The sequence below is a fragment of the Scyliorhinus torazame genome, chromosome 15, assembly GCF_047496885.1.
Source record: "Scyliorhinus torazame isolate Kashiwa2021f chromosome 15, sScyTor2.1, whole genome shotgun sequence".
Classification (NCBI taxonomy): Eukaryota; Metazoa; Chordata; class Chondrichthyes; order Carcharhiniformes; family Scyliorhinidae; genus Scyliorhinus; species Scyliorhinus torazame.
In genome coordinates this window covers 207,201,961-207,228,604 of record NC_092721.1, presented here as the reverse complement: position 1 = coordinate 207,228,604, position 26,644 = coordinate 207,201,961, and the positions used below count along the sequence as shown (strand labels likewise).

The following is a 26,644-nucleotide window of genomic DNA, read 5'->3' as shown; positions in this document are numbered from 1 at the left end:
CACAAACCAGCCCCCAGCCCCCACAAACCAGCTCCCACCCTCCCCACAAACCAGCCCCCACTCCCCCCACAAACCAGCCCCCACCCTCCCCACAAACCAGCCCCCACTCCCCCCACAAACCAGCCCCCACTCCCCCCACAAACCAGCCCCCACCCCCCACAAACCAGCCCCTACTCCCCCACAAACCAGCCCCCCCCCCCCCACACAAACCTGCCCCCCGCCGCCACAAACCAGCCCCCACCCTCTTGATGCACCGTCAATTCCCACAGGACGAGAATGGTGGAACAATCGAGGGTTTATTGAACAAGATGTTGTGCCTCCTGTAGCTGGAACCAGAATGGCTGCAGCACCGGAGAGCACACACTTTTATACTCCGCCTACTGGGCGGAGCCAGCAGGCAGAGATTTACCATTGTACCTCTAATATACGGGCAGTGCCGTAACACATATAATATATCACTAGTCGTGACTACCACATCTCTCCACCAAGATAGTGAAGTTGAATTCCGGAGTCCCGCCCAATCCCGGGTCACCAGCACCCCCAGATACCTAAAGTGAGACAGCGCCAAGCAGAACAGCCGCATCCCCCCCTTCCCCCACATCCCCCCCATTGGCACTCCTGGAGAGGAGGCAATAAAGTTCTCAGTTCTCCCTTCATTCGATTTATACAATGACAACGTCCGAAATCTTTGAAGCAACCCCCACTGTGCTCCGAAGAGCTCGGCTCCGAAATTGTTAACAAGGCGTCCGCGAGCAAGGAGACCCTGGGCGGGATTGTCCGGCCTCCGACGCCGAAATCGGAGAATCCCCGTTGGCGCTGGAATCGGGGACGGCACTGCTTTTGCAATTCTCCGTCCCCTCAGAAGCGGCGTACTTGCAGAGTAGGCCGCACGCCGTATGGACGGCCTCGGGACGTGACCTGAGGCCCTTCCCCGATGCTCCGCTCCCGATGGGATGAGTCCCGACGGCGTGGGACACGTGTCCTATGTTGTTTCGGGAACCCGGCGTGACGGCTGCGGACTGAGCCCAGCTCCGCCTCAGTCAGGGGGGAGCCGGTCCGCGGTCAGGGGGGGTTTTGGCGGGGGCTGGGGGGCACTGGTGGGGGGCGGTGCGGCGGGTGGCGAGCCTGGTTAAAGGAGGACATTAGTTGGCAGGCCGGGTTCGCGTGCGGCGGGTGCCATGTCGCACGGCGCGGCCGCTGCAGGCTGGTGCACTGTCAATTACAACGAGACGAGAGTAGAATGTAATCGAGGCTTTATTACACTGAGATGTGTGGCCTCCTACAGCAGCTGACAAAATGGCTGCTGTATGGAGAGCCCACATATTTATACTCCGCCTCCTGGGCGGAGCCAGCAGGCAGGGAAATACCCCCGTACCTGTAGTACAGGGGCCTTACCATAATACCCACATATACAATATAATACAACAGTGGTGACTACCACACAGGCCTCTGCTGTGAGACTGCAAGGCCACGGACCTGGCAATTCTCCGGCCGTATCCGCAGCTAAAGCGGGGGTCTCTACGCTGCGCCGCAGCTAGCTGCCCCCGCCCCCGCCCCCCACCACCTGACAGCGGATCAGTGCAGCTTTTGTGCCGTTTTTAGTATTCGTGCCCACGCTCGCCAACGGCGCCTTATATAGCAGCTGCTCCCGCTCCACAAACTCCGGCCCAGTCCCCAAATTCTCCATAACCGCCATCAAATAACTCCACCCAATCGAATGCCTCCTCCGCATCCAACGCCACCACCACCTCCGTCTCCCATCCCTCTGCCGGAGGAAGCACCACATTCAGCGGCCTCCTCACATTCAGCGGCCTCCTCACATTCAATGACAGCTGTCTGCCCCTTGATGAACACTGTCCCATTTATTCCTGACTCTAACATTGCTCACAAACCAATTATGTGGTACCGTAACAGACATCTATTGTTAGCCCAATACAGCACATCAGCTGCATTGCCCCTATCAACCTCTCTGTTGCCTTCTCAAAGAATTGAATCACTTTAGTGAAACATTATTTTTCTTTAACAAAGGTAATCTGCATTTGTCCAGGTGACTGTTAATTTTGTCCCAGATTATAATTCATAGAAACCACAGACTTTAAACTAACTGGCCTTTTCTGACCAAAGGAATAACAGTTGTGATTCTCCAATTCTCTGGCACCACCATTGTATAAGACAATAAGACCATAAGACATAGGAGCAGAATTAGGCCACTCGGCCCATCGAGTCTGCTCCACCATTCAATCATGGCTGATATTTTCTCATCCCCCTTCTCCCCATAACCCCTGACCCCCTTATTCATCAAGAACTTTTCTATCTCTGTCTTAAAGACACTCAGCGATTTGGCCTCCACAGCCTTCAGCGGCAAAGAGATCCACAGATTCACCACCCTCTGGCTGAAGAAATTCCTCCTCATCTCTGTTTTAAAGGATCGGCCCTTTAGTCTGAGATTGTCTCCTCTGCTTCTAGTTTCTCCTACAAGTGGAAATATTCTCTCCACGTCCACTCTATCCAGACCTCGCAGTACCCGTAAGTTTCAATAAGATCTCCCCTCAGCCTTCTAAACTCCAACGAGTACAGACCCAGAGTCCTCAACCGCTCCTCAAACGACAAGTATCTAAGAAGGATGTGGAGATTATGGCCAGTGTCTCCGCTATTACATTTTTAACAATAATAATCTTGATTGTCACGAGTAGGCTTACATTAACACTGCAATAAAGTTACTGTGAAAAGCCCCTAGTCGCCACATTCCGGCGCCTGTTCGGGTACACCGAGAATTCAGAATGTCCCATTCACCGAACAGCACGTCTTGGGGCTTTACCCACTACAAGAGCAGAAAGGCCAACAAACTCATCCAAGCACAAAGTTAACTATTGTCATTGATGGGATTTCACTCGATGGGCAGTCACCAGTCTCCATTTCTCACTCTAGGTGGTTTTTTCGAAAGTTGTGTTGTTGTTTCAACTTGAAGAAAAATAACGATTATCCACCACTACCATCATCAATTGTAAGTGAAAGAGTTATTCCTCACTTTGCCACATTTTATTTAAGAGACCGACTTTCACTGGGGTACGGGTCCCACACACACTGACTCTCACTGGGGTACGGGTCCCGCACACACTGACTCTCACTGGGGTACGGGTCCCACACACACTGACTCTCACTGGGGTACGGGTTCCACACACACTGACTCTCACTGGGGTACGGGTCCCACACACACTGACTCTCACTGGGGTACGGGTCCCACACACACTGACTCTCACTGGGGTTTGGGTTCCATACACACTGACCCTCACTGGGGTACGGGTTCCACACACACTGACTCTCACTGGAGTACGGGTCCCACACACACTGAATCTCACTGGGGTACGGGTTCCACACACACTGACTCTCACTGGGGTACGGGTCCCACACACACTGAATCTCACTGGGGTACGGGTCCCACACACACTGAATCTCACTGGGGTACGGGTTCCACACACACTGAATCTCACTGGGGTACGGGTCCCACACACACTGAATCTCACTGGGGTACGGGTTCCACACACACTGACTCTCACTGGGGTACGGGTCCCACACACACTGACACTCACTGGGGTACGGGTCCCACACACACTGACTCTCACTGGGGTACGGGTCCCACACACACTGACTCTCACTGGGGTACGGGTCCCACACACACTGAATCTCACTGGGGTACGGGTCCCACACACACTGACTCTCACTGGGGTACGGGTCCCACACACACTGACACTCACTGGGGTACGGGTCCCACACATAGAACATAGAACATAGAACATACAGCGCAGTACAGGCCCTTCGGCCCACGATGTTGCACCGAAACAAAAGCCATCTAACCTACACTATGCCATTATCATCCATATGTTTATCCAATAAACTTTTAAATGCCCTCAATGTTGGCGAGTTCACTACTGTAGCAGGTAGGGCATTCCACGGCCTCACTACTCTTTGCGTAAAGAACCTACCTCTGACCTCTGTCCTATATCTATTACCCGTCAGTTTAAAGTTATGTCCCCTCGTGCCAGCCATTTCCATCCGCGGGAGAAGGCTCTCACTGTCCACCCTATCCAACCCCCTGATCATTTTGTATGCCTCTATTAAGTCTCCTCTTAACCTTCTTCTCTCCAACAAAAACAACCTCAAGTCCATCAGCCTTTCCTCATAAGATTTTCCCTCCATACCAGGCAACATCCTGGTAAATCTCCTCTGCACCCGCTCCAAAGCCTCCACGTCCTTCCTATAATGCGGTGACCAGAACTGTACGCAATACTCCAAATGCGGCCGTACCAGAGTTCTGTACAGCTGCAACATGACCTCCCGACTCCGGAACTCAATCCCTCTACCAATAAAGGCCAACACTCCATAGGCCTTCTTCACAACCCTATCAACCTGGGTGGCAACTTTCAGGGATCTATGTACATGGACACCTAGATCCCTCTGCTCATCCACACTTTCAAGAACTTTACCATTAGCCAAATATTCCGCATTCCTGTTATTCCTTCCAAAGTGAATCACCTCACACTTCTCTACATTAAACTCCATTTGCCACCTCTCAGCCCAGCTCTGCAGCTTATCTATATCCCTCTGTAACCTGCTACATCCTTCCACACTATCGACACCACCGACTTTAGTATCGTCTGCAAATTTACTCACCCACCCTTCTGCGCCTTCCTCTAGGTCATTGATAAAAATGACAAACAGCAACGGCCCCAGAACAGATCCTTGTGGTACTCCACTTGTGACTGTACTCCATTCTGAACATTTCCCATCAACCACCACCCTCTGTCTTCTTTCAGCTAGCCAATTTCTGATCCACATCTCTAAATCACCCTCAATCCCCAGCCTCCGTATTTTCTGCAATAGCCTACTGTGGGGAACCTTATCAAACGCTTTGCTGAAATCCATATACACCACATCAACTGCTCTACCCTCATCTACGTGTTCAGTCACCTTCTCAAAGAACTCAATAAGGTTTGTGAGGCATGACCTACCCTTCACAAAGCCATGCTGACTATCCCTGATCATATTATTCCTATCTAGATGATTATAAATCTTGTCTCTTATAATCCCCTCCAAGACTTTACCCACTACAGACGTGAGGCTCACCGGTCTATAGTTGCCGGGGTTGTCTCTGCTCCCCTTTTTGAACAAAGGGACCACATTTGCTGTCCTCCAGTCCTCTGGCACTATTCCTGTAGCCAATGATGACATAAAAATCAAAGCCAAAGGTCCAGCAATCTCTTCCCTGACCTCCCAGAGAATCCTAGGATAAATCCCATCAGGTCCCGGGGACTTATCTATTTTCAGCCTGTCCAGAATTGCCAACACCTCTTCCCTACGTACCTCAATGCCATCTATTCTATTAGCCTGGGGCTCAGCATTCTCCTCCACAACATTATCTTTTTCCTGAGTGAATACTGACGAAAAATATTCATTTAGTATCTCGCCTATCTCTTCAGACTCCACACACAATTTCCCATCCCTGTCCTTGACTGGTCCTACTCTTTCCCTAGTCATTCGCTTATTCCTGACATACCTATAGAAAGCTTTTGGGTTTTCCTTGATCCTTCCTGCCAAATACTTCTCATGTCCCCTCCTTGCTCGTCTTAGCTCTCTCTTTAGATCCTTCCTCGCTACCTTGTAACTCTCCATCGCCCCAACCGAAACTTCACACCTCATCTTCACATAGGCCTCCTTCTTCCTCTTAACAAGAGATTCCACTTCCTTGGTAAACCACGGTTCCCTCGCTCGACGCCTTCCTCCCTGCCTGACCGGTACATACTTATCAAGAACACGCAGTAGCTGATCCTTGAACAAGTCCCACTTATCCAGTGTGCCCAACACTTGCAGCCTACTTCTCCACCTTATCCCCCCCAAGTCACGTCTAATGGCATCATAATTGCCCTTCCCCCAGCTATAACTCTTGCCCTGCGGTGTATACTTATCCCTTTCCATCATTAACGTAAACGTCACCGAATTGTGGTCACTGTCCCCAAAGTGCTCTCCTACCTCCAAATCCAACACCTGGCCTGGTTCATAACCCAAAACCAAATCCAGCGTGGCCTCGCCTCTTGTTGGTCTGTCAACATATTGTGTCAGGAAACCCTCCTGCACACACTGTACAAAAAACGACCCATCTATTGTACTCGAACTATATCTTTTCCAGTCAATATTTGGAAAGTTAAAATCTCCCATAATAACTACCCTGTTACTTTCGCTCTTATCCAGAATCATCTTCGCCATCCTTTCCTCTACATCCCTAGAACTATTAGGAGGCCTATAAAAAACTCCCAACAGGGTGACCTCTCCTTTCCTGTTTCTAACTTCAGCCAATACTACCTCGGAAGAAGAGTCCCCATCTAGCATCCTCTCCGCCACCGTAATACTGCTCTTGACTAGCAGCGCCACACCTCCCCCTCTTTTGTCTCCTTCTCTGAGCTTACTAAAACACCTAAACCCCGGAACCTGCAACATCCATTCCTGTCCCTGCTCTATCCATGTCTCCTAAATGGCCACAACATCGAAGTCCCAGGTACCAACCCATGCTGCCAGTTCCCCTACCTTGTTTCGTATACTCCTGGCATTGAAGTAGACACACTTCAAACCACCTACCTGAACACTGGCCCCCTCCTGCGACGTCAAATCTGTGCTCCTGACCTCTATACTCTCATTCTCACTTACCCTAAAACTACAATCCAGGTTCCCATGCCCCTGCTGCATTAGTTTAAACCCCCCCAAAGAGCACTAACAAATCTCCCCCCCAGGATATTTGTGCCCCTCAGGTTCAGATGTAGACCATCCTGTCTGTAGAGGTCCCACCTTCCCCAGAAAGAGCCCCAGTTATCCAGAAATCTGAATCCCTCCCACCTGCACCATCCCTGTAGCCACGTGTATAAATGCTCTCTCTCCCTATTCCTCATCTCACTATCACGTGGCACGGGCAACAACCCAGAGATAACAACTCTGTTTGTTCTAGTTCTGAGCTTCCATCCTAGCTCCCTGAAAGCCTGCCTGACATCCTTGTCCCCTTTCCTACCTATGTCGTTAGTGCCAATGTGGACCACGACTTGGGGCTGCTCCCCCTCCCCCTAAGGACCCGGAAAACACGATCCGAGACATCACGTACCCTTGCACCTGGGAGGCAACATACCAAACGTGAGTCTCTCACGCTCCCACAAAATCTCCTATCTGTGCCCCTGACTATAGAGTCCCCAATTACTAATGCTCTGCTCTTCTCCCCCCTTCCCTTCTGAGCAACAGGGACAGACTCCGTGCCAGAGGCCCGTACCCATGGCTTACCCCTGGTACACACTGACTCTCACTGGGGTACGGGTCCCGCACACACTGACTCTCACTGGGGTACGGGTCCCACACACACTGACTCTCACTGGGGTACGGGTCCCACACACACTGACTCTCACTGGGGTACGGGTCCCACACACACTGACTCTCACTGGGGTACGGGTTCCACACACACTGACTCTCACTGGGGTACGGGTCCCACACACACTGACTCTCACTGGGGTACGGGTCCCACACACACTGACTCTCACTGGGGTACGGGTCCCACACACACTGACTCTCACTGGGGTACGGGTCCCACACACACTGACTCTCACTGGGGTACGGGTCCCACACACATTGACTCTCACTGGGGTACGGGTCCCACACACATTGACTCTCAGTGGGTAAGTTAAAGGTGCTATACAAATGTAAGATGTTGTTATTCTCAGGCTAATTCAGCCGTGTGCTGTGACGGGGGCATGTCTGGCAGCCGAGCCGCCTATCGCCTGCAGGTGATCAGAACGCTGGTGCAGAGATATATTGAAACCTCACGGCAGGAGTTTGCAGAGAAACAGCGGAAAGGTGAGTGAGGGAGGCGGTAATCAGGGGGGGTGCCCAGGCGGGGGGCAGATTTGGAAAGGTTAGAATTGGATCAGCTACCTGACCTGTTCGCATTTCTTGTACATTCTCCACACGGTGCGTCTGCGTTGGAATGACCCTCTGTCCAGCCGGGGGAATTGGTGACAATAAACACACCTTTGGAGGCAATTTGTGACGTTGCTGGGATTCTCCTGACAGCCAATCACCCTCCGCCTCAGGCACACATACAAAGATATGGGGCGGGATTCTCTCCTACGCGGCGGGGGCGGGGAGTCCCGGCGGGACGGAATGGCGTGAACCACGGCAGCTGCTGACGTCATCCACGCGCATGCGCGGGGGGGAGGGGGGGTCACCTACACGTCGGCCATGGTGGAGGCTGATGGTCGGAGCGTAGGAAAAGAGTGCCCCCACGGCACAGGCCCGCCCGCGGATCGGTGAGCCCCGATCCCGGGCACCCCCCGGGTCCAGATCGCCCCACGCCCCCCCCAGGACCCCGGAGCCCGCCCGCGCCGCCAGGTTCCGCCGGTGAGGGACCTGCTTCAATTTACGCCGGCGGGACCGGCATTGTAGCAGTGGGACTGCGGCCCATCGTGGGCCGGAGAATCGCCGGGGGGGGGGGCGGGGGGTCTCGCCGACCGGCGCGGGGCGATTCCCGCCCCTGCCGAATCTCCGGTACCGGAGAATTCGGAGGCCGGCGGGGGCGGGATTCACGCCCCCTCCCCCCCCCCCCCCCCCCCGCCCCGGCGATTCTCCGACCCGGCGGGGGGGGGTCGGAGAATCCCGCCCATGAATTAGGAGCAAAAGGAGGCCATTCAGCCCCTCGAGTTTGTTTCACCATTCAATATCATCCCGGCTGATTAGATTGTGGCCCCACAATCTTCACACTCCGCCAACTCCCCCCGACAACCTTTGACTCTCTCATTAGTCAAGAATATATCTACCTCTGCCTGAACCTCATGCAAGGACCTCACTGAGGAAGAGAGTTCCAAAGATTCACTACCACCGGGAGAAGACGTCCCTCCTCACCTCCATCAATGGGAAACCCCTGATTTCTAAAAGGTGTCCCCCTCGTTCGAGTCTCTCCCCCGAGGGGAAACACCCTCACGGATCCACCCAGTCAAATCCCCGCGGGATCTTATATATTTCAATAAGATCACCTCTCATTCTTCTAAACCCCAATGGATACATGTCCTCATAAGGTAACACCAGCCCCCCCCCGCCCCCCCCCCCCCCGCCCACTCAGTCATGTGAACATACTCTGAACTGCCTCTGAAACACTTAAATCTTTTGATTTAAAAAAAAAATCTTCCTGCTAAAGTGAGGTATTGACATTTTCCCACATTATACTAGTTCTGCCAAATTTTTGCCCAATCGCTTAACTTCATTTAAAGATGTTATAACAGGGCACTTAGACAAATGCAGGCAGAGTCAACATGGTTTTGTGAAAGGGAAATCATGTTTAACCAGTTTGTTGGAGTTTTTTGAGGAAGTAACATGAGCCGTGGATAAAGGGGAACCGGTAGGTGTGCTGTACTTAGATTCCCAGAAGGCATTTGATAAAGTGCCACATCAAAGGTTACTGTGGAGAATAAAAGCTCATGGTGTAGGGGTAACATAGTGGCGCGGATAGAAGCTTGGTTGGCTAATGGGAAACTGAGAGTAGGCATAAATGGGTCATGTTCCGGTTGGCAGGATGTGAGTGATGTACCACAGGGATCAGTGCCGGGACCTCAACTGTTTACAATTTATATAAATGACCTGGACGAAGGGAGTGAAGATATTGTTGCCGAGTTTGGTGATGACACAAAGATGGGTGGGGAAGTTAGTTGTGAAGAGGACATAAGAAGGCGTCAAAAATATAGACATGGGTTATGTGAGTGGGCAAAGATCTGGAAAATGCAGCATAATGTGGGCATTTGTATAGTTATCCATTTTGGCAGGAAGAATAAAAAAGCTTAATTTCTAAATGGTGAGAGATTGCAGAGCTCAGATGCAAAGGGTCCTGGATGTTCCTGTGTATCAATCACAAAATGTTAACATGCAGGTTGCAAATAATTAGGACAGTTAATAGAGGGAATAAGGGAATTGAATATGCTAGTAAGGAGGTTGTACTTCAGTTAGACAGGATATTGCTGAGACCACACCTGAAGAGTGGTGTCGTGTCGGTTTCCTTATTTAAGGAATGTGTTAGAAACAGTCGAGGGTCATACAGCTCCCCTTCTCATCACAATCAAAAAACAATGTCCACTTCTGATACATTCAACACAAATGCAGAGCCAGGCGTTACTCACAAACCAAACAGTTGATTTTCAGTTTCCTGAGCTCCACATTAAACACATCGTTATCTATAAGACCATAAGACCATAAGACATAGGAGCGGAATAAGGCCATTCGGCCCATCGAGTCCACTCCACCATTCAATCATGGCTGATTTCAACTCCATTTACCCGCTCTCTCTCCATAGCCCTTAATTCCTCGAGAAATCAAGAATTTATCAACTTCTGTCTTAAAGAAACTCCACGTCCCGGCCTCCACCGCCCTCTGTGGCAATGAATTCCACAGACCCACCACTCTCTGGCTGAAGAAATTTCTCCTCATCTCTGTTCTAAAGTGACTCCCTTTTATTCTCAGGCTGTGCCCCCGGGTCCTAGTCTCCCCTGCTAATGGAAACAACTTCCCTACATCCACCCTATCTAAGCCATTCATTATCTTGTAAGTTTCTATTAGATCTCCCCTCAGCCTCCTAAACTCCAATGAATATAATCCCAGGATCCTCAGACGTTCATTGTATGTTAGGCCTACCATTCCTGGGATCATCCGTGTGAATCTCCGCTGGACCCGCTCCAGTGCCAGTATGTCCTTCCTGAGGTGTGGGGCCCAAAATTGCTCACAGTATTCTAAATGGGGCCTAACTAATGCTTTATAAAGCTTCAGAAGTACATCCCTGCTTTTATATTCCAAGCCTCTTGAGATGAATGACAACATTGCATTTGCTTTCTTAATTACGGACTCAACCTGCAAGTTTACCTTTAGAGAATCCTGGACTAGGACTCCCAAGTCCCTTTGCACTTCAGCAATATGAATTTTGTCACCGTTTAGAAAATAGTCCACGCCTCTATTCTTTTTTCCAAAGTGCAAGACCTCGCACTTGCCCACGTTGAATTTCATCAGCCATTTCTTGGACCACTCTCCTAAACTGTCTAAATCTTTCTGCAGCCTCCCCACCTCCTCCGTACTACCTGCCCCTCCACCTATCTTTGTATCATCGGCAAACTTAGCCAGAATGCCCTCAGTCCCGTCATCTAGATCGTTAATATGTAAAGAGAACAGTTGTGGCCCCAACACTGAACCCTGCGGGACACCACTCGTCACCGGTTGCCATTCCGAAAAAGAACCTTTTATCCCAACTCTCTGCCTTCTGCCTGACAGCCAATCGTCAATCCATGTTAGTATCTTGCCTCGAATACCATGGACCCTTATTTTACTCAGCAGTCTCCCGTGAGGCACCTTATCAAAGGCCTTTTGGAAGTCAAGATAGATAACATCCATTGGCTCTCCTTGGTCTAACCTATTTGTTATCTTTTCAAAGAACTCTAACAGGTTTGTCAGGCACGACCCCCCCTTACTAAATCCATGCTAACTTGTCCTAATCCGACCCTGCACTTCCAAGAATTTAGAAATCTCATCCTTAACAATGGATTCTAGAATCTTGCCAACAACCGAGGTTAGGCTAATTGGCCTATAATTTACCATCTTTTTCCTTGTTCCCTTCTTGAACAGGGGGGTTACAACAGCGATTTTCCAATCCTCTGGGACTTTCCCTGACTCCAGTGACTTTTGAAAGATCATAACTAACGCCTCCACTATTTCTTCAGCTATCTCCTTTAGAACTCTAGGATGTAGCCCATCTGGGCCGGAGATTTGTCAATTTTTAGACCTCTTAGCTTCTCTCGAACTTTCTCCTTTGTGATGGCTACCATATTCAACTCTGTCCCCTGACTCTCCGGAATTGTTGGGATATTACTCATGTCTTCTACTGTGAAGACTGACGCAAAGTACTTATTCAGTTCCTCGGCTATTTCCATGTCTCCCATCACAAAATTACCAGCGTCATTTTGGAGCGGCCCAATGTCAACTTTTGCCTCCCGTTTGTTTTTGATGTATTTAAAGAAACTTTTACTATCATTCCTAATGTTACTGGCTAGCCTACCTTCAAATTTTATCCTCGCTTTCCTTATTTCTCTCTTTGTTATCCTCTATTTGTTTTTGTAGCCTTCCCAATCTTCTGACTTCCCACTACTCTTTGCCACATTATAGGCTTTCTCTTTTGCTTTGATGCATTCCCTAACTTCCTTTGTCAGCCATGGCTGCCTAATCCCCCCTCTGATAACCTTTCTTTTCTTTGGGATGAACCTCTATAGTGTGTCCTCAATTACTCCCAGAAACTCCTGCCATTGCTGTTCTACTGTCTTTCCCACTAGGCTCTGCTCCCAGTCGATTTTCGTCAGTTCCTCACTCATGCCCCTGTAGTTACCTTTATTTAACTGTCACACCTTTACATCTGATTCTACCTTCTTTCTTTCAAATTGGAGATTGAATTCGACCATATTATGATCACTGCCTCCTAAGTGCTCCCTTACTTTAAGATCTTTAATCAAGTCTGGCTCATTACATAACACTAAGTCCAGAATGGCCTGTTCCCTCGTGGGCTCCATCACAAGCTGTTCCAAAAAGCCCTCCTGTAAACATTCAATGAATTCCCTTTCCTTGGGTCCACTGGCAGCATTATTTACCCAGTCCACCTGCATAACACCAATCTAAACACCAATCCTGGATGGATTTTAGTTTTCTATCTTCTTTTTAAAAAATATATATTTATTCAAATTTTCAACGATTTCCAACAAACCTCCAACCAGAAAAAAAGAATAAAGCACAAAACAAGCAAAAATTATACATGAGATTTCCAACAAAATACAATAACCCCCATTTAGCAAATAAACACACCAGTAAGGAAAACGGCCCACTCTAACCGAAACAAAACAGGAAAACCAAACGCCCCCCCCCCCCCTCGGGTTGCTGCTGCTCTTGACCCCCCCCCGGTTGCCCCCCCCCCCGGTTGCTGCTGCTCTTGACCCCCCCCCCCCCACCTCCACTTAACGTTCCGCGAGAAAGTCTAGGAACGGTTGCCACTGCCTGGAGAACCCCTGCACAGACCCTCGCAAGGCAAACTTTATCCTTTCCAGCTTGATGAACCCTGCCATATCGTTAATCCAAGCTTCCACACTTGGGGGCTTCGCATCCCTCCACATTAGTAGGATCCTCCGCCGGGCTACCAGGGACGCAAAGGCCAGAACACCGGCCTCTTTCGGCTCCTGCACTCCCGGCTCGTCCGATACCTCAAATAATGCCAATCCCCCAGCTCGGCTTGACCCGGGTGTTCACCACCTTGGACGTGGTCCTCGCAAAGCCCCTCCAGAACCCCTCCAACGCCGGGCACGTCCACAACATATGGGTGTGATTTGCTGGGCTCCCCGAGCACCTCACACACCTGTCCTCCACCCCAAAAAACCTACTCATCCTCGCCCCTGTCATATGCGCCCTATGGACAACTTTGAACTGTATTAGGCTGAGCCTGGCGCAAGAGGAAGAATTAACCCCACTCAGGGCATCAGCCCACAGATCCTCATCCAGCTCCTCCTCCTACTTACCCTGTAACTCCTGCACTGAGGCCTCCTCCGCCTCCTGCAGTTCCTGATAGATCGCCGAGACCTTGCCTTCTCCAACCCATACACCCGAAATCACCCTGCCCTGAATCCTTTGTGCTGGGAGCAGCGGAAATTCCCTCACCTGCCGTCTCACAAACGTCCTCACTTGCATGTACCTAAAAGCATTCCCGGGAGGTAACCCAAATTTCTCCTCTAGCGCCCCTAGGCTCGCTAAAGTCCCGTCGATGAATAGGTCCCCCATTCTTTTAATCCCTGCCCGATGCCAGCTCAGAAACCCCCCATCCATCCGACCCGGAACGAACCTGTGGTTCTCTCGTATCGGGGACCAGACCGAGGCCCCCACCTCGCCCCTATGTTGCCTCCAGTGCCCCCAGATCTTCAGCGTCGCCTCCACCACCGAACTCGTGGTGTACCTTGTCGGTGGAAGCGGCAACGATGCCGTCACCAGCGCCCCCAGACTCGTACCCACACAAGACGCCACCTCTAGCCTCTTCCACGCCTCCCCCTCTCCCTCCATTACCCACTTACGAATCATCACCAGATTGGCTGCCCAATAATAGCCACATAGATTCGGCAGCGCCAGCAAACCCCCCCCCCCCCCCCCCCCTGTCCCTGCTACGCTCCAAAAACACCCTCTTCACCCTCGGGGTCTTTTTCGCCCATACGAATCCCATAATACTCCTGCTTACCCGTTACAAAAGGCCTTGGGGATTAGGATGGGCAGGCACCGGAACACAAACAGGAACCTTGGGAGGACCGTGATCTTGACCGACTGCACCCTACCCGCCAGGGTGAGTGGTAGCATTTCCCATCTCTTGAAGTCCTCCTCCATCTGTTCCACCAACCTAGTCAAATTGAGCTTGTGCAGGGCCCCCCAGCTCCTAGCGACCTGGATACCCAGGTATCGGTAGCTCCTCTCCGCCCTCTTCAGCGGTAGCTCGTCTATCCCCCTTCCCTGGTCCCCCGCAAGCACCACGAAGAGCTCACTCTTCCCTACGTTGAGCTTATAGCCCGAGAAGTCCCCAAACTCCCTAAGGATCCGCATGACCTCCGCCATCCCCTCCACTGGATCCGCAACATACAACAACAGGTCATCAGCATATAACGACACCCAGTGTTCCTCCCCCCCCCCCACCGGACCAATCCCCTCCAGTTCCTAGACTCCTTCAGTGCCATGGCCAGCTGCTCAATTGCCACTGCAAACAACAAGGGGGATAAGGGGCACCCCTGCCTCGTCCCGCGGTACAACCTAAAGTACTCCTACCTCCGCCGGTTCGTAGCCACACTCGCCACTGGGGTCCTATATAACAGCCTGACCCATCTTACGAACCCTTCCCCGAACCCAAACCTCCCAGCATTTCCCAGAGATACTCCCACTTCACCCGATCAAAGGCCTTCTCCGCGTCCATAGCCGCCACTACCTCCACTTCCCCCTCCACTGAGGGCATCACGATCATATTTAAGACCCTCCACACATTCGTGTTTAACTGCCTGCCCTTCACAAACCCCGTCTGGTCCTCATGGATCACCCCCGGGACACAGTCCTCAATCCCCATAGCCAGCACCTTCGCCAAAAGCTTAGCATCTACATTGAGGAGCAAAATCGGCCTGTACGATCCACATTGCAATTGATCCTTATCCCGCTTCAAAATCAACAAGATCAGCGCCCGGGACATTGTCGGGGGCAGGGTCCCCTCCTCCCTCTACTCATTGAAAGTTCTCACCAGCAACGGGCCAGCAGGTCCACATACTTTCTGTAAAATTCAACCGGGAACCCATCCGGTCCCGGGGCCTTCCCCGCATGCATGCTCCCCAATCCTTTAACCCGCTCCTCCAGCCCAATCAGCGCCCCCAAACCAGCCACCTGCTCCTCCTCCACCCTTGGGAACCTCAGTTGGTCCAAGAATCGCCGCATCCCCCCCCCCCTCCGGGGGCTCAGACCTGTACAGATCCCCATAGAAGTCCCGAAATACCTCGTTTATTCTCACCGCACTGCGCACCGTATTCCCCCCTCTATCTCTAATTCACCTATCTCCCTCGCTGCCTCCCTCTTACGAAGCTGATGTGCCAGCATCCGGCTCGCCTTCTCCCCATACTCATATACCGCCCCCTGCATTTTCCTCCACTGCGCCTCTGCTTTTCCCGTGGTCAATAGATCAAATTCCATTTGGAGGTTTTGTAGCTCCCTAAGCAGTCCCTCCTCGGGGGCCTCTGCGTAGCTCCTGTCCACCCTTAATATCTCCCCCACCAACCTCTCCCTCTCCCTCCTCTCTCTCTTCTCCCTGTGAGCCCGAATGGAAATTAGCTCTCCCCTGACCACCGCCTTCAGAGCCTCCCAGACTACCCCCACCTGCACCTCCCCATTGTCGTTGGCCTCCATGTATCTTTCAATACACCCCCGGATCCGCCCGCACACCTCCTCATCCGCCAACAGTCCCACATCGAGGGGCCACAGCGGTCGCTGGTCCCTCTCCTCCCCCAACTCCAGCTCCACCCAGTGCGGGGCGTGGTCCGAGATGGCTATGGCCGAATATTCCGTTCCCTCCACTTTCGGGATTAGCGCCCTACTCAAAATGAAAAAATCTATCCGGGAGTAGGCTCTATGGACGTGGGAGAAAAAAGAAAATTCTCTGCCCACCGGCCTGGCAAACCTCCACGGATCCACTCCCCCCATCTGGTCCATAAACCCCCTGAGCACCTTGGCCGCAGCCGGCCTCTTACCCGTCCTGGACCTAGAGCGGTCCAGTGCTGGGTCCAGCACCGTGTTGAAGTCCCCCCCCCCCCCACCATTATCAAGCTCCCTACCTCCAGATCCGTGATTCGACCCAACATACGTTTCATAAATCCGGCATCATCCCAGTTCGGGGCATACACATTCACCAGTACCACCCGCGTCCCCTGCAACCTAATACTCACCATCACGTAGCGACCTCCATTATCCTCCACAATATTCATCGCCTCGAACAACACCCGCTTCCCCACCAGTATTGCAACCCCTCTATTCTTCACATCCAGCTCTGAGTGAAAGACCTGCCCTACCCATCCCTTTCTCAGCCTGACCTGATCTGCCACCTTCAGATGTGTCTCCTGGAGCATAACCATGTCTGCCTTCTTGTGTCAGTCCCTTTAAGTGCGCGAACACCCGGGCACTCTTGACCGGCCCGGTCAGGCCCCTCACAATCCATGTTATGAGCCGGATCAGGGGGCTACCCGAACCCCCCCCCCCCCCTACCGACTAGCCATCCCCTTTTTTAGGCCAGCCACGTGCCCGCGCCTCCCACACCCTCCAGCCCCCAGGCGGCGGACCCCCGCCCCGACTCCCTCTTCTACCTCCAGCTCCCCTCTGGCCAATACAGCAGCAACCCAGTCTCTCTCTCTCCCCCCCCCCCCCCCCCCCCTCCCCCCCTGTGCTGCACTGTCAGAGGGTCAGTACTGAGGGAGTGCTGCACTGTCAGAGGGACAGGACTGAGGGAGTGCTGCACTGTCAGAGGGTCAGTACTGAGGGAGTGCTGCACTGTCAGAGGGTCAGTACTGAGGGAGTGCTGCACTGTCAGAGGGTCAGTACTGAGGGAGTGCTGCACTGTCAGAGGGTCAGTACTGAGGGAGTGCTGCACTGTCAGAGGGTCAGTACTGAGGGAGTGCTGCACTGTCAGAGGGTCAGTACTGAGGGAGTGCCGCACTGTCAGAGGGTCAGTACTGAGGGAGTGCCGCACTGTCAGAGGGTCAGTACTGAGGGAGTGCTGCACTGTCAGAGGGTCAGTACTGAGGGAGTGCCGCACTGTCAGAGGGGCAGTACTGAGGGAGTGCTGCACTGTCAGAGGGTCAGTGCTGAGGGAGCGCTGCACTGCCAGAGGGTCAGTACTGAGGGAGCGCTGCACTGTCAGAGGGTCAGTACTGAGGGAGTGCTGCACTGTCAGAGGGTCAGTACTGAGGGAGTGCCGCACTGTCAGAGGGTCAGTACTGAGGGAGCGCTGCACTGTCAGAGGGTCAGTACTGAGGGAGTGCTGCATTGTCAGAGGGTCAGTGCTGAGGGAGTGCTGCACTCTCAGTGGGTCAGTACTGAGGGAGTGCTGCACTGTCAGAGGGTCAGTACTGAGGGAGTGCTAGTGCTGCACTGTTCAGAGGGTCAGTACTGAGGGAGTGCTGCACTGTCAGAGGGTCAGTGCTGAGGGAGTGCTGCACTGTCAGAGGGTCAGTACTGAGGGAGTGCCGCACTGTCAGAGGGTCAGTACTGAGGGAGCGCTGCACTGTCAGAGGGTCAGTACTGAGGGAGTGCCGCACTGTCAGAGGGTCAGTACTGAGGGAGTGCTGCACTGTCAGTGGGTCAGTACTGAGGGAGTGCCACACTGTCAGAGGGTCAGTACTGAGGGAGTGCTGCACTGTCGGAGGGTCAGTACTGAGGGAGTGCCACACTGTCAGAGGGTCAGTACTGAGGGAGTGCTGCACTGTCAGAGGGTCAGTGAGGTGGATATAAGATCACACCGCCACTATATGAAGAGGAGAAGTGGTGTTATCTCAAGCATTCTGGGTAATAGTTATTGCTCAATTGCCATCACTAACAATTGATCACCTGGTCATTGAAGTATAGCTCTTAATGGGATCTTGCTATGCACACATTTGCCAGCACATTTCCCCATGGGAACAGTGTGCAGGGTTTGGGTGTATTTTATTGGGTGTGAAGCCCGTTGTGGGGGGACGTCCGGGACTTGGGAAAGTTGTCGAATTACAATTTCCCTCTTTCTCTTACAGACCTCGGCAATCGAATCACGGATTTGGGCAAGTTTGTGGGCCGTCTGCAGTCGGAGATTAAACGGTTACGGTACAGCATGGGTGCGGCTGGCACCACCACCAAATCCGGCGATGCCACCGCCGTGCTGGGAAAATACATCCTCGGCGCCCGCAACCGCTTCCAGGAGACGGACCAGGGGTCAGAGTCCGGCTCGCCCAAGGGGTCGTTCAAGGCCGCCGTCCACCAGAACTCAGACGACAGGTTTGAGCGGGCACCGGTCAGCAAGGCGGCCGCGGTGGAGGAGGATGACGAGGATTGCCCACCCTACCCCAGCGAGGGAGCAGGCGCCGGCCCTGCCACCGATCCGGAGGCGAAGCCCGAGGCGGGCGAGGCCTCTTCGGCGGGGAAAAGGGCACTCTGCAGCAAGGCCGGGGAGGAGAAAGACTGAAAGGAGGAGAATTAATCGGCATTAACAGAGAACTTGGATCGGGAATATGAGTGTTCCCGGTGGACCTGTTGAAAATTAAAACACTTAGCACGCCTTTGCAGCAGCTTAACTCCAGTTTAATTTGCTAAACTGGTCACTAGTATCTAATGTAAAGAAAGCAGCAAATTCTCTTGGAGTAAATGTGAGAGCATTGTAACTGAAACAAGCTTTTTTTAAAATCACAAAGCAAAATATTACAGATGCCGGAATTCTGAAATAAAGGCAGAGAGTGCTGGAAAAACACAGCAAGGCGGACAGCGACTGTGGAGAGGGAGTCAGCGCCAACCTTTCGGGGAGAGTGACGCACGAGGGGGGAGGCTGGGCAAGAACGGAGGAAGATCTGTGATTGGCTGGAGAGATTGGGAGGCTGACTTTCCAACCTCCCCTGTCTTCCAGCGAATCACAGGCCTTCCTTGGTCCTTGCCCCGCCCACCTGCCTCTTGCTCGGAGCCTATCACATCTCTCGCTCTTCCCAGCCCCAGGGAAAGATCACTGACCCCCCCCCCGAAACGTTAACCCTACCCCTCTCTCTCTCTCTCTCTCCCTCTCTTTCTGCACCCGTCAGGCCTGCTGGACTTTCCCAGCACGTTCTGCTTCTGTCTATTACGTTCAACGTCTAGTTTTCTGTGGGGATTGAATCGTTAGAAGGAATGGAGTGTCAAGATGTAATCTACTTGGATTTCTTTGACCCATGGGAAAGCTCAGAGCGTTTGACGTTGGAACAAGGGGCAGAAAGATAGCACACTGGCTCCCAAAGCAGAACTCGGAGGCCATAGCGATCGAATGAAGGTTAATATAGGTATAAAGTGGTACATTCTGGTAAGGAGTCTAAATGGTTAAACGGGGGAAACCAACAGCAAGATCCAAGGGTGCAGATACACAAACCTGTACAAATAATGACACAGTTTACTGAGGCCATACAGACAGCTAAAGCACTGGGATTTATCTCGAGAGCATTAGGTTAAATCTATATTGAACCTTGTTGGGCCACACTTGGAGTAACTGCACTAATCCAGTCTCGACATTATTAAACACGCCGAGGGGCAATGGAAAGTTTCAGTAAAGGTTTACAATGATGATCCCAGAACCGACAAGGTTATAAAGATCAGGAAAGCTTGAACAGGCCCAGAAGAGAGAAGATCGAGGGGTGAGCTGATAGCTGGCTTTAAGATTATGAAGAACTCCAATTGGGCAGATGTAGATATTTCCATTTGTGGGAGGGACCCAGGATTAGGGGCCATCAAGGGTCAAATCCAATCGGGAATTGTGGGGACATTTTCTCCTGGCGATGAGGGTGGAATTCGCTCCCCCAGGCAGTGGTTGAGGTGGATAGTGTTGAAGAGGGAGCTGAGCACAAGCAGGCGAGGGAAAGGAATTGAAGGCCATGGTGATGGGGAGATGAAGAGGGGGTGGGGTGGGGGGGGCAGAAATATCAGCTCGATCCAGCTGGGCCCGATGGCCTGTGTCTGTGTCGTAAACTTGATGTGTAGGAGATTGGGTTGGGCAGTGAACGTGGCATCAGCCTTTGATCTCTGGGAACTGCTATTCTAATGCTATCCAGGGGGAGGCGATGAAGATCTCTGCTGTGATTCATCAAATGAGTTTGGAAGGTTCTGAACTCAGCTCCAAACCTTCTCTAATCTGGAGCTAACTTCACAAACGCTCAGTTAAAAAGACAGTGTCCAGGGAGCTTTACTCTGTATCTAACCCCGTGCTGTACCTGTCCTGGGAGTGTTTGATGGGGACAGTGTAGAGGGCGATTTACTCTGTATCTAACTCCGTGCTGTACCTGTCCTGGGAGTGTTTGATGGGACAGTGTAGAGGGAGCTTTACTCTGTATCTAACCCCGTGCTGTACCTGTCCTGGGAGTGTTTGATAGGGACAGTGTAGAGGGCGATTTACTCTGTATCTAACTCCGTGCTGTACCTGTCCTGGGAGTGTTTGATGTGACAGTGTAAAGGGCGATTTACTCTGTATCTAACTCCGTGCTGTACCTGTCCTGGGAGTGTTTGATGGGACAGTGTAGAGGGAGCTTTACTCTGTATCTAACCCCGTGCTGTACCTGTCCTGGGTGTGTTTGATGGGGACAGTGTAGAGGGAGCTTTACTCTGTATCTAACCCCGTGCTGCACTGTCCTAGGAGTGTTTGATGGGGACAGTGTAGAGGGAGCTTTACTCTGTATCTAACCCCGTGCTGTACCTGTCCTGGGAGTGTTTGATGGGGACAGTGTAGAGGGAGCTTTACTCTGTATCTAACCCCGTGCTGTACCTGTCCTGGGAGTGTTTGATGGGGACAGTGTAGAGGACACTCACTCTGTATCTTCCCAGTGTTTAATGCTGGGATTAATGTCTGAAATGCTGTTCTATTTTTCTGCACTGTCACCCCTCAACTTCAACACAAACCTAACACAAAGATTGAAGTGACTCCTCGCTCTCAGGATTTGAGCTTCGCTGTTCTGTTCCCCCACAGCCTCAATGTGTTTGGGGATGTGAGGGGTGAATGTTCACCCATTGCTGGCGTGTGTCAGGACTCTGGGTTTGGCTCAGTAACTGGACTCTGACAGTGTCGATCCTGAGGGGGCTGTAAAGCAGGAGGAGAGGAGATTGCAGTATTAAACCCTGAACACAGCAGCGATTGGGCCTTGATGGATGGAGTGTAACTGCATGTTAACCAATTGTAACAGCATTAGAATTAAAGAATGAGTCTCACTATCAAAGGCCAATGACTGTCTCGTGTGAAATTTGTTCTCTCTCCTAACTTTCGCTATTACACGTTGACGTGGTTCCGTTCTCCAATTGTCTGGCAGGAGGTCATCTTATTACTGTGGCTCGGTGGGATTAACCCGAATCCTAACCCCTGTCTCTGAGTCTGAAAGTTCTGAGTTTAAGACCAACTCCAGAGATTTGAAAATAAAATACAGACTGGCACTCCCAACACAGTGTTAATTTGGAGGCTGTCACTTCCATAGGATCATAAGAACATAAGAACTAGGAGCAGGAGTCGGCCATCTGGCCCCTCGAGCCTGCTCCACCATTCAATGAGATCATGGCTGATCGTTTGTGGACTCAGCTCCACTTTCCGGCCCGAACACCATATCCCTTAATCCCTTTATTCTTTAGAAAGGCATCTATCTTTTTCTTAAAAACGTTTAAAGAAGGATTGGGCAGCATGGTAGCACAGTGGTTAGCACAATTGCTTCACAGCTCCAGGGTCCCAGGTTCGATTCCCGGCTTGGGTCTCTGTCTATGCGGAGTCTGCACGTCCTCCCCGTGTCTGCGTGGGTTTCCTCCGGGTGCTCCAGTTTCCTCCCACAGTCCAAAGATGTGCAGGTTAGGTGGATTGGCCGTGATAAATTGCCCTTAGTGTCCAAAATTGCCCTTAGTGTTGGGTGGGGTTGCTGGGTTGTGGGGATAGGGTGGAGGTGTTGACCTTGGATAGGGTGCTCTTTCCAAGAGCCGGTGCAGACTCGATGGGCCAAATGGCCTCCTTCTATGATGAGCCTCAACTGCTTCACTGGGCAAGGAATTCCAGAGATTCACAACCCTTTGGGTGAAGAAGTTCCTCCTACACTCCGTCCTAAATCTACCTCCCCTTATTTTGAGTCTATGCCCCCTAGTTCTGCTTTCCCCGACCAGTGGAAACAACCTGCCCGCATCTATCCTATCTATTCCCTTCATAATTTTATATGTTTCTATAAGATCCCCCCTCATCCTTCTAAACTCCAATGAGTACAGTCCCAGTCTACTCAACCTCTCGTCATAATCTAATCCCCTCAACTCTGGGATCAACCTAGTGAATCTCCTCTACACTCCCTCCAGTGCCGATATGTCCTTTCTCAGGTAAGGAGACCAAAACTGAACACAATACTCCAGATGTGGCCTCACCAACACCCTATACAATTGCAGCATAACCTCACTAGTCTTGAACTCCATCCCTCTAGCAATGAAAGACAAAACTCGATTAGCCTTCTTAATCACCTGTTGCACCTGCACACCAACTTTTTGCGACTCAGTACTGAGGGAGTGCAGCACTGTCAGAGGGTCAGTACTGAGGCAGTGCTACCCTGTCAGAGGGTCAGTACTGAGGGCACGCTGCACTGTCAGGGGGTCAGTACTGAGGGCACACTGCACTGTCAGAGGGTCAGTACTGAGGGAGTGCTGCACTGTCAGAGGGTCAGTACTGAGGGAGTGCTGCACCGTCAGAGGGCCAGTACTGAGGGAGTGCTGCACTGTCAGAGGGTCAGTACTGAGGGAGTGCCGCACTGTCAGAGGGCCAGTACTGAGGGAGTGCTGCACTGTCAGAGGGCCAGTACTGAGGGAGTGCTGCACTGTCAGAGGGTCATTACTGAGGGGGTGCCGCACTGTCAGAGGGCCAGTACTGAGGGAGTGCTGCACTGTCAGAGGGCCAGTACTGAGGGAGTGCTGCACTGTCAGAGGGTCAGTACTGAGGGGGTGCTGCACTGTCAGAGGGCCAGTACTGAGGGAGTGCTGCACTGTCAGAGGGTCAGTACTGAGGGGGTGCTGCACAGTCAGAGGATCAGTACTGAGAGAGTGCTGCACTGTCAGAGGGTCAGTACTGAGGGGGTGCTGCACTGTCAGAGGGACAGTACTGAGGGAGTGCTGCACTGTCAGAGGGTCAGTACTGAGGGAGTGCTGCACTGTCAGAGGGCCAGTACTGAGGGAGTGCTGCACTGTCAGAGGGTCAGTACTGAGGGGGTGCTGCACTGTCAGAGGGTCAGTACTGAGAGAGTGCTGCACTGTCAGAAGGTCAGTACTGAGGGAGTGCCGCACTGCCAGAGGGTCAGTACTGAGGGAGTGCTGCACTGTCAGAGGGCCAGTACTGAGGGAATGCTGCACTGTCAGAGGGTCAGTACTGAGGGGGCGCTGCACTGTCAGAGGGTCAGTACTGAGGGAGTGCCGCACTGTCAGAGGGTCAGTACTGAGGGAGTGCCGCACTGTCAGAGGGTCAGTACTGAGGGAGTGCCGCACTGTCAGAGGGTCAGTACTGAGGGAGTGCCGCACCGTCAGAGGGTCAGTACTGAGGGAGTGCTGCACTGTCAGAGGGTCAGTACTGAGGGGGTGCCGCACTGTCAGAGGGTCAGTGCTGAGGGAGTGCTGCACTGTCAGAGGGTCAGTACTGAGGGAGTGCCGCACTGTCAGAGGGTCAGTACTGAGGGAGTGCCGCACTGTCAGAGGGTCAGTACTGAGGGAGTGCCGCACTGTCAGAGGGTCAGTACTGAAGGAGTGCTGCACTGTTAGAGGGTCAGTACTGAGGGAGTGCCGCACTGTCAGAGGGTCAGTACTGAGTGAGCGCTGCACTGTCAGAGGGTCAGTGCTGAGGGAGTGCTGCACTGTCAGAGGGTCAGTACTGAGGGAGTGCTGCACTGTCAGAGGGTCTGTACTGAGGGAGTGCTGCACTGTCAGAGGGTCAGTACTGAGGGAGTGCCGCACTGTCAGAGGGTCAGTGCTGAGGGAGTGCCGCACTGTCAGAGGGTCAGTACTGAGGGAGTGCCGCACTGTCAGAGGTATCCCAGGCATTATTTCAGTGAGGAGTATGAGAGCTTTCCAGAATACTATTTATCGAACTTCAGCAATACCACTTCTGGCTGTGCTCAACATGAAGTTAGCCTTGTGCCATTCAAATTGATCGATGGGTTGTGAAGGGTATTGAGGCATTACTGTGATTGGTGTGGGAGTGAGGGGTGGAGTACAGAAACGCACCCCCCTGTTCCGCTGAGACCCGAAGGTCAGAATGTGCTGTGACCCAGAGGCTGGCCCTGACAGTGAGTGGCAGGCGAGAGGAGGGGTTGGTATTGAGGGAACAGAGATCAGCACCATTCTAATGTGTCAGGAGTGTTTTTCTGATGAGCTCACGAGAAGCTCTCCCTGGGGATTGTGGTTAGCAAATTGACTGACTGAAAGAGGCCAATTTGAGATTGTTTATTGCAACCCATCGCCATTGGGAATCAAACTACAAGAATAGCTCATTGGCTTTCCCCCCGAGGGGCAGATCAATCACACCAGAACCCAGAGACTCACGCACATTTGAAAGCACAATCAATTCAATAACAACCGGATGCATTTACCTAACGCCTTTCGAATCATCATCTGTCTGAGTGAGTGACACAGGGACAATCAGAAAACAAAATTTGACATCGAGTTAAATCAGAAATTCTTGGGCCGGGTTTCGGAAAGCTTGCCTAAGGAGCATCTTAAAGGAAAGCGGTGCGGAGAGGTTTAGGGATTGAAATCGAGAGCTCGGGTCCCTGGCAGCTGAAGGCACGACCGTCAATGGCGGAGCGATTAAAATTGGGGTGTTCAAGAGGCTGGAATTAGAGGGGAGCTGAGATCTCGTGGGGTTGTTCGGTTGGAGGAGATTCCAGAGATAGGGAAGGGTGGGGCCCTGGGGGCGGCTAGGTAGCTCAGTGGTGAGCACTGCTGTCTCACAGTGCCAGGGACTAGGGTTAACACTGCTGTCTCACAGCGCCAGGGACCCGGGTTAACACTGCTGTCTCACAGCGCCAGGGACCCGGGTTAACACTGCTGTCTCACAGTGCCAGGGACCCGGGTTAACACTGCTGTCTCACAGTGCCAGGGACCCGGGTTAACACTGCTGTCTCACAGTGCCAGGGACCCGGGTTAACACTGCTGTCTCACAGTGCCAGGGACCCGGGTTAACACTGCTGTCTCACAGCGCCAGGGACCCGGGTTAACACTGCTGTCTCACAGTGCCAGGGACCCTGGTTAATACTGCTGTCTCACAGTGCCAGGGACCCGGGTTAACACTGCTTATCAGATTGAAAGAAAATTAAGTGCAGGTAAAGAAGTCACAATTTTAAGAGATACAGGGGCTAGTCAATCTTTAATGGTAAGAGATGAGGAATTATATAGTTTGGGAATGATGTTGCCAGAAAGATGGTGATATATGGAATTCGGGTTAACACTGCTGTCTCACAGTGCCAGGGACCCGGGTTAACACTGCTGTCTCACATTGCCAGGGACCCGGGTTAACACTGCTGTCTCTCAGTGCCAGGGACCCGGGTTAACACTGCTGTCTCACAGTGCCAGGAACCCGGGTTAACACTGCTGTCTGACAGTGCCAGGGACCCGGGTTAACACTGCTGTCTCACAGTGCCAGGAACCCGGGTTAACACTGCTGTCTGACAGTGCCAGGGACCCGGGTTAACACTGCTGTCTCACAGTGCCAGGAACCCGGGTTAACACTGCTGTCTGACAGTGCCAGGGACCTGGGTTAACACTGCTGTCTCACAGTGCCAGGGACCCGGGTTAACATTGCTGACTCACAGTGCCAGGGACCCAGGTCAGCACTGCTGTCTTACAGTGCCAGGGACCCGGGTTAACACTGCTGTCTCACAGTGCCAGGAACCCGGGATAACACTGCGGTATCACAGTGCCAGGGACTCGGGTTAACACTGCTGTCTCACAGCGCCAGGGCCCCGGGTTAACACTGCCACCTCCCAGTGCCTGGGACCTGGGTTAACACTGCTGTCTCACAGTGCCAGGGACCCAGGTCAGCACTGCTGTCTCACAGTGCCAGGGACCCGGGTTAACACTGCTGTCTCACAGTGCCAGGAACCCGGGATAACACTGCGGTATCACAGTGCCAGGGACTCGGGTTAACACTGCTGTCTCACAGCGCCAGGGCCCCGGGTTAACACTGCCACCTCCCAGTGCCAGGGACCTGGGTTAACACTGCTGTCTCACAGTGCCAGGGACCCGGGTTAACACTGCTGTCTCACAGTGCCAGGGACTCGGGTTAACACTGCTGTCTCACAGTGCC

The 26,644-nt window shown here is 52.4% G+C and overlaps 1 protein-coding gene across 1 annotated transcript in view; it reads left to right on the top strand.

The window, feature by feature from the left end:
* Positions 1 to 20,247, top strand: part of trpc2b (transient receptor potential cation channel subfamily C member 2b) — a 159,458-nt gene extending 139,211 nt beyond the window's left edge. The window contains exons 11-13 of the mRNA XM_072477525.1: positions 2,929 to 3,004; positions 7,752 to 7,884; positions 18,378 to 20,247. Of these exons, the coding sequence (XP_072333626.1) occupies positions 2,929 to 3,004; positions 7,752 to 7,884; positions 18,378 to 18,805 (637 nt within the window). The 3' untranslated portion in view covers positions 18,806 to 20,247. The remainder of the gene's footprint in view (positions 1 to 2,928; positions 3,005 to 7,751; positions 7,885 to 18,377) is intronic.
* Positions 20,248 to 26,644: the final 6,397 nt, after the last annotated feature.